Raw genomic sequence first — 8,358 nt, 5'->3', positions numbered from 1 at the left:
ATTCAGCCCTGCTAATCATCCTCATACCCAGGTTGTGTTGGGCATGACAGGCTGATTGGCAGGTCTGCCTCTACTTGGCTACAAGGATGTGGCAAGTGAGGAAGGACAAACTGTGTCACTAAAGAGAGCAGTGTTAAGGTCTGTCCTTTACCTTGCAAACTGTAAATAATGAAAGTATTTGTCTTTTTCACAGGAGAACTTGTAATCTGTTTGTGCTGACCCCAGAAAGCTGAGCAAAGCATCATGAGCAGCCATCAGACAGGTGAGAGAACAGACACAGCTCTGGAGAATATTCCCCTAAGAACAACCCCAGCTTGCTTCTCTACCTTGGAGATGGGAGGGACTGACCCTCCAGGCTCTGACTTGGCAGTGGGGCTTTCCTCATGCCAGATTTTGTATTTGGAACAAGAACTGATGCAAAGCTCTCCCTGTCCAAACCGTGGCTGGAGTTGTGAGCCGAGGTGGTCCTGGATTAGGACTTTGATTGCAGAATTTCCTACTTGGACACAACTCTGCCAAAGCCACCACAACCAGAAGGTGGCTTTACCAAAGCCACCCAAACCTTAATCCCCAAGCCTTGGGACACATTTACAGTCTGTGGCACTGGAGTGGGTGGGACCTTTGTGGTTCAAGAGGAGCTGAGCAGGAGCAGTTATTGCTCTGCAGGAGGCAATGCAGACTGAGAGATTCTTTCTGAACGATAGACATGTAAATTGAATGTATTTTTCTTGATTTTCTAGTTAAAATCTTCAAGAAATCTTCTATCCCAGGAGTTGTTGTCACTCAGTTTGTGAATGATGTTCCAGAAGGATGCAGTACACCTGATTTTGAGAGGAAGCCACTCACTCTGACACTGCAGGAAGGTGAGACCTGATAAACAGGCAAAGCCACAGTTCTGGGGGTTTGACTCCATGTCCCACCTGCATTAAAAATTATCATGATTAAATCAAGTGAGTTTCTAAAGTGATTTGACATGACCACAAAAAAAGTCTTGTGTGGCCAAAGTCTTTGTTACACTGATGACAATTCCATCAGTACTCACAAAGGTGTCCTGAGTTGTCACTATGTGTATGAAAGACCAACATCTGGCTCTTATGTGTACAGCAAATCCAGTGAATTCTGCAGGAAGCTCTCACAGTAAGGATTTTGCAGCAAAAGATTAAGCACATTGAAAAAGCTGTTGTTTTTTTGTTTTCCTGTTGAAAGAACTTGTGCTCAGCACTAAAATCAGCTGCTTTTAAAGTAGGATATGGCAACTGGAGGTGCTGTTTAGGCTATAGCAGCCTTCCAGTGCCTAAAAGGACTCCAGGAGAGATGGACAAGGGCCTGCAGTGCCAGGACAAGGGGAATGGCTTCCCACTGGCAGAGGGCAGGGTTAGGTGGGATATTGGGAAGGAATTCTTGGCTGTGAGGGTGGTAAGATCCTGGCACAGGGTGCTCAGAGAAGCTGTGACTGCCCCTCAATCTCTGGAAGTGTCCAAGGCCAGGCTGGACAGGGCTTGGAGCACCCTGGGATAGTGGAAGGTGTCCCTGCCCATGGCAGAGGGTGGAATGAGATGGGCTTTGAGGTCCCTCCTAGCCAGGCCATTCCATGGTTCTGTGATGATTCTGCAAGGAAAAACGTAAGGATCTTGCACAGAGCACAGAGCAGGCAGCTGATGAGCCAATAAATGGAATCAATGAAGAGCCTCCCAGAGGTGTCTCTGTGCACCTGCAGAGTCCTTTTGTTTTTTCTTTTTTGTTGGTGTGGAGTGGCCTGTGAACATCGTGTAGCTCCTCTTCCCTGCCAGGACTGAACCAGCAGCTTGGGTTTTGGTGTTCCACACTGACCTGTGGATTTCCAGGAGCCACTGAGGTTTAATGAAGGAGCACAGTGGCCTCTAGTGGAACCTGTCCCTCTTCCTCCTCCTCCACCTGCACCTTTCAGCAACTACCCAAGGCTAAGTTTTCACCTGTCTATATTTTCACCTGTGTAAATTTTCCAAGTTACTTCATTTTCAGCAGGTTCTTTGTGCATTCATGTTGGTCACTGTAATTCTGTGTCTGTGTAGAGGCACCACAAGGGCCTTTAATTCTGTCATCATCCCACTGTGTTCAGTGCATGGCTGAGCTGATTCTTCTGGCTGGGTGGTCTGTGGCAAGCCTGGAAAAGTGCAGCCAAAGTGGCTAAAATGTAATACAGGGATAACAAACTGCAATCAGACTTCAATAAGAGATATCACTGCAATCTCAGAGGCTGGAAAAGGTATTTTGATAAGGATCTGCTGGCAGGAACTTGTTCCATCAAGTAAGTTTGGTGATGGTGACTGCAGAAAGGTGTGAGAAATATTGCCAGATTTTCCAGGGAGAATCTTTACCATTGTTGGTCACCTGAAGACCAAGAGTACTAAAAAGTAAGAGAGAGTGATCATTTCTACTCTGAGGTTTTTCCATGGATAACTCACCTGCATTTCTACTCCCTCTCACTCCCACAAGTCACTTCTCTGACTTGTTTCCCAGTGTTTCCTGTGGTTTTGGAACCTGTTGGAGAAGAGGTTTTTACTGGGCAGTGGGAAAACTGTTGGAGGTTTCTGTGGTGGGCTGGTGGGTACTCAGGCTCCTGGGGAGCAGGGATGAAGGAGAGGAACCCCCTTCTCCTCTCCCTCCCTTGTCTCTTCAAACAGCAGTGCCTGGTGGGTTTGGAGTGCAAGGTGGTGCCAGTTAAAGATTGGAGAAACAGTGGGATTTGATAGAGAATATGTGTGATGAGAAGGGATTTGGACATTTCATGGGTAAAAAGCAAGTCTGAGTTGAAGTTGCTGTCAGGCTTCTGATTTCAGTGATGGTCAGAGATGTCAGCAGCCACATCTGGCAGGGCAATGCCATGTTTTAAAGGCCTTTTATGATTGAATACACACAAAACCTGAATTACTGATGTGCAAAAGAAAATGTTACTTTTGAAGAATGTTTCTGCATAAAATAACAGAAATTACTCACTCTTGATTAGAAAAGGGACCAGGTCTGAGAGTCCTCATGTTCAAGCCTGTCTTAAATAACTAAATCCTTGTTTCTTTTCAAAGGTAAAGATGCCATTTTCAGAGCTGTGGTCAAAGGTGTCCCAGCTCCTGAGGTGAAATGGTCACGTACACGGAAAGGAATGGATGATCCTGCCAAATATCAAATGTCCTTCAACAGTGCTACAAATGAATTCATTCTGCAGGTAAAGATCAAATATTTCAGAAAGGACTTGTGGAACTGAGAGAAATGGACAAGAAAAACCTGCAGTGGGATGAGGGGAAGCAGAGGGGCAGCTCCAATCTCTGCTCCCTCTGAGCAGGGACAGGACCCCAGGGATGGGCTGGAGCTGTGTTAGGGGCAGGGTCAGGCTGGAGATCAGGAAAGGTTCTTCCCCCAGAGGGTGCTGGCACTGCCCAGGCTCCCCAGGGAATGGGCACAGCCCCGAGGCTGCCAGGGCTCCAGGAGTGTTTGGGCAGCGCTGCCAGGGATGCCCAGGGTGGGATTGTTGTGAGTGTCCTATCCAGGAGCTGAACTGGATGATCCTGTGGTCCCTTCAAACTCAGGGTATTCTATGATTCTACACTGATGGAAGAGTGTAGATCCCCAGCTCTGAGATAACACAAAAATAAGCAAACAAAGCTTTTTAGAGCCCTTCTGGGAACAGAAGAGGCCTCTGAGGTGCCACTGAGTAGCTGCTTTATGAGAAGCTGAAGGTGAACTGAACCCCAGCCCTTTCTGTGAGCAGTTTCTGTGCTCTCCCTTTGAAGATCAAGAGCCTGGTTCCAGATGACAGTGATTTGTATCGCTGCTGTGCTGTCAATGCCTATGGAGAGGCCTCGTGCTCTGCTGGCCTCAGGATCCTCCAAGGTAGGACTGGCAGCTCTGGGCTCCACAGGCCAGAGGCTGTGCCTGTGCTGTTCCTGGGCTGGGTGTCTGGACTTTGTCTGGGCATTCTTGGTGTGAAGGTTTGGTATTCCCTTCATTGAGACTGGAGATCTTTTGGTGACTCCCTAACACTGTGAGCTTTAAGGCAAGGGGGAAGAAAGTGGAATTGTGCTCACTGCACTGGTCCATAATCAGACACTCTGGATTTACTGCTGAACTGCCCCAGTTCTTTCTTTATGGTGTTGAATGAATCAGCCCTTTGGGAGGGTTCCATCCCTCTGTGGCTGTCTCTGCTCCTTGCTCCTTCTTCTGTCACAGTCAGTGCAGAGAAACGGGCACTTGGTGGGTCAGATACAACTGATTTTCTTGGAATCCACTTGAGCAGAAGATGGATTATATCTGAAGTGTCCATGTCACCTCTGTACCTTTCAAGGTTAGAAGTTTAGAAGGTACCTATCTGCAGTTGCCATTTCCACCTTGGCTTCCCATTTCTAACACAAGATGTTGATATTTCCTCCCATTGCTTAGACCATAAAATTGGTAGGGCAAAAATGCTCTCCTCCTCTGTGTGGAGTCTGCAGCAAGCACAGAGTCAATGGCAATAGGAATATCACCTTTATAGATGGAGTCTACTGGGAGCAAATGTCAGATTGACAAGGAAATCCAAACTGGGATTCCCTCTTGCACTGGTAACAGATACAGTGGTTTCATGGCTCATTGGTTCACTGCTGTTAATCTAATCTTGTTCATCCTATGGTTTTTTTTCCTTCTGTTTTATAAATGATCAGTTGGCTTTAAGAGGAAGGCAAAATATGTTCCTGTTCATGCTGCTGATGGTAAGTTAAAGATCTATTTGTGTAATATATTACTGGGGGGGAGCAGAGAGAAAGATACTCTCTCTGCCACACTATTGCTACCCCAAACTCATAAAGACTGGAGTAAGAGAAGGATTAATGAGCCTCTGATGTTCTGTCATCTCTGTCTGCTTGCTCTTTACCTTTTGCTAAAGTGATGATTTTAGACACAGTTTTGGGCTGTTGTAATTAGTGATTATGGAATCATTAGGAAATGGAAAAAGGGATTTGGGGATGTTAAACACATCTTGTGTTTAACATCAAACTTGTTAACATAGCTGAAAAGAGTGGGTCTCTAGAGGGAAGCCCTTTAGGGAGAGATGAACTTCACTGGCACTCAAAGGATGAGAATGGCAGTGAGAACTAACTAAGTTTCATGACAGTTTTTTGGTAAAATGTGAAAAAAACACCAGAGACCCCAGCAGAACGACCTGTTGTCAGTGGCTATTCTGCATTATCTTCTTTGGGGAGATGTATTTCACAGTGCTGGCTATGTGACTGTTGCTTCCCCCACTCTTGTAACAGAGCTCAAGAAGACACTCCTGGACTCCAGGAAGATGCTGAGGAAGAGGTAAGGCTCTGGAGTGAGGGCCATGCTCCCACTTCTGGATGTTTCTCAGTGCTAGGGGACAGCTCCAGAGACCTTCAGGGCAACACTTCTTGTGTCCAAAGTTGTGGTGAGACTCCCTGTGGAGAGACAGGCCACAACAGCTTGACACTGCCAGCTGGACTGAGATAAACACAAGATTCCAGCCTCATTTTGAGGGGTACTTCCTCTGCACCACGAGGTTCTGAAGGGAGGCTGTGTTTCTCTGCTTCCTTGTGTTTAGCTCACGAGTGGCTTCCTGTCCAAAGGACAACTCTTCATGCACTGCTGGCTCTGGCTGCCAGCCCAGCTGCACTGCCAGGTGCACAGGGCAGAATCCTTCCCTTCCCAGGTGGGAAGCTCTAAGGATTGCCTGCTGATAATGATCTCTGTGCAGAGTCCTGAGCTGTGCTAGGCAGTTACCTGGCCTGGGCCAAACTGTGCCAGACCCTCTTGTGATAATTCAGCAGGGTGGAAGCTGTTCTCTGGCACCATTTAATTTGTAGTACAGATGCAGAAAACCTGCTCTGGAAGAGTCCCAGTCTTTTCTGCCTGCACCTACAGGGCCAAGTGAACTACAGGAATGATGAAGAGAGATGAAAGAGAATTAGGGATAGAAAAACAGGACATCTTGTTGTCTATGAAAATGTCTGAATGGTTCCCCCCTGGTTCTCAGGGCTGCAGCACCAAAACCAAAGCCCCTGGACAAAGAAGCTGTGTGGCAGCTGCTGCTGCATGCAGATAGGAGAGATTATGAGAAAATCTGTATAAAATATGGAATTGCTGACTTCCGTGGGATGCTGAGGAAACTGCAGGAGATGAGGAAAGAAACAGAGAGTGAACAAGACAAGGTAAATAAACTGAAACCACTCATTTTTAAGAAATTGCAGCTTCTGAAAACAGGCTATATTTTCCTGAATTGCTTTGGAGATGAAAATTTTGTTGTATGACAGTGATTTATGACAATATTTTAAAGAAGTTCCACTTCTTTACTCATGCAGGTGAAAATGCTAATGAATTTTTTGAAGCTCAGTTCACAGATTTTAGGAGATAGTGACCACAGGGTAATTCAGTTGTCTCTGATGAGAATTTGGACACCAAATTAAAAATTATATGTCCAAAAGTAAAAATTGGCCTTCACATACAGGGGCATGTAGAGACCTGGATGGGCAGTGTGGGAGTGACCAGGAGGCAACACATAAAAAATAATTTATACACAGGAGGAAACTGTGGCAACTTACAGACATTGCAAGTCACTGTACCAGAACTGTGACTTACAGATACTTCTACTACATAATGTTAGAGATAGGTCTTTAAAGTAGATTTCACATTAATTCAACAGCTTAAGAACTTTTGTCATGGCAGCTTTACCATTTACTAGGTTCTTCAATATTTCTTTGCAGTTAATTCACAGTCTCAAAAACTTTGAACACATCAAAGTCAACAAGGAGGGAAATGCTACGTTCAGCCTGGAGATGGAGCTGAAAAACAGCAACAACAACGTTTACCTGCTCAAGGTGAGGGGGATGAGTTAGGCAGCAGCAGCTCAGAGCAGCCCCTCAAGTGTTCTACAGAAAAGGCTTCATCTGCTAGGCAGTGGCTGAGAGTACATAAATGCCTTAAGGTTGTCTGTCTTTTGCAGTTCCCTGCTTGGTTAGGGAGCAGTGTGGGTGTGGGGTGACCTTTGGTGGTGGATATCCCTGTGGATTTGTAGATCCAAGTACAGAGCATGCAGTCAGTTACTGACATGCTTGTGTCTTCAGGAGATTCATAGAAGAGTTGAGTTGGAAGGGACCTTTTAAAGGTCAAGGGACCTTAAAATATTCCACCTCTTGCCATGGACAGGGTCACCTTCCACTAGCCCAGGTTGCTCCATGCCCTATCCAACCTGGCCTTGGACACTTCCAGGGGTGGGGCAGCCACAGCTGCTCTGGGCACTCTGTGCCAGGCCCTCCCCACCCACTTTCTTATATCTAACCTGACCCTCCTTCAGTTTAAGACCATCACCCCAACAGTGTCTTTCAGGCCACAGAAATTCTGCAGTTTCATATAAATTTTATGAACTTTCTCAAGTGTGTTATTGCACTATAACTCCCTTTGTGGAAGAAGATCTCAGAGAGGTAAAACATTCCCTCTAGATCCATAGTCCCATAGATAGAATCTGCAGGTGCTCAGTGCTAGGTGTGTTTGTCTGAAAGATAATTTTTAGTCAAATTTTGGTTAGAGGCTTTAATCCAGGGGAAATCAGAATGCCCCGAGGGGGAGGACAGACTAACTATGAATCTTCTGGATCAAATATATGACATGAAGTCGATGAGCCACAATTTGGACAATGTAACCCAAGTGTGCTACAGAAAGTGGTGAACTCTCCTGCTCATCCAGCTGTGAGGATGCTGAAATCTAGAAAAGAAAGTGCTTTGTCTTTGTAGCTGCAAGAACTGTGTATTAATTAAGCTTCAGACCCTTATGTGGGCAGCCAAGAGGTGCTGTTTTGCTGAGTTTCAGAGCCTGGTGCCCTGCTCTGTGTAGGACTCACTGCCCAGACAGTGCCTGTGTACTGCAAAGAGCCCTGGGCACTGTGAGGGCACTCATATCAACAAGGGGGTTGTGTTTGAAATGCCTGGCACTGGCTGAGCCTTTGTGAGGACATTCCTTCCCTCCCTGCCCTCCCCTGGCCAGGACGGCGAGCGGCTCCGCTACGGGACAGGGGATGAGTACAGGAAGCACTGCCTGCGGAGGGTCGGCAGGAGGTACTACTTCACTGTCAACGATGTGCAGCCCGAGGACGCAGGGGTGTACCAGGTCAGGGTGGAGGACGTCCCTGTCTTCTCAACCGAACTGGATGCTCAAGGTATGAATTCGGTTTGATGGTTTTGGTGTGCAACTGTGACAAAAGTTTATTTTTTTGCTGGAAATATGTGTCTAGGAGCAAGTGCAAAGCTCAGTAACTCCTGACCACCACAGAGGATTGGTTTTGTGCTGCCCAGTAAGGGCTCCTTGTCTGGCACAGGTGAAAAGGAGCAGGAGGGTGACTAA

At 46.6% G+C, this 8,358-nt stretch overlaps 1 protein-coding gene across 1 annotated transcript in view; it reads left to right on the top strand.

Moving 5' to 3' along the window:
• Nucleotides 1-243: 243 nt before the first annotated feature.
• IGFN1 (immunoglobulin like and fibronectin type III domain containing 1) overlaps nt 244-8,358 on the top strand; it is a 30,809-nt gene continuing 22,694 nt past the window's right edge. Inside the window, exons 1-8 of the mRNA XM_077190449.1 lie at nt 244-262; nt 741-863; nt 3,060-3,199; nt 3,765-3,864; nt 5,262-5,307; nt 5,999-6,173; nt 6,726-6,839; nt 8,002-8,173. Of these exons, the coding sequence (XP_077046564.1) occupies nt 244-262; nt 741-863; nt 3,060-3,199; nt 3,765-3,864; nt 5,262-5,307; nt 5,999-6,173; nt 6,726-6,839; nt 8,002-8,173 (889 nt within the window). The remainder of the gene's footprint in view (nt 263-740; nt 864-3,059; nt 3,200-3,764; nt 3,865-5,261; nt 5,308-5,998; nt 6,174-6,725; nt 6,840-8,001; nt 8,174-8,358) is intronic.

The sequence above is a fragment of the Agelaius phoeniceus genome, chromosome 25, assembly GCF_051311805.1.
Source record: "Agelaius phoeniceus isolate bAgePho1 chromosome 25, bAgePho1.hap1, whole genome shotgun sequence".
Taxonomy (NCBI): domain Eukaryota; kingdom Metazoa; phylum Chordata; class Aves; order Passeriformes; family Icteridae; genus Agelaius; species Agelaius phoeniceus.
The sequence above is the reverse complement of the archived record's forward strand: the minus strand, read 5'-3'. Positions and strand labels throughout refer to the sequence as shown.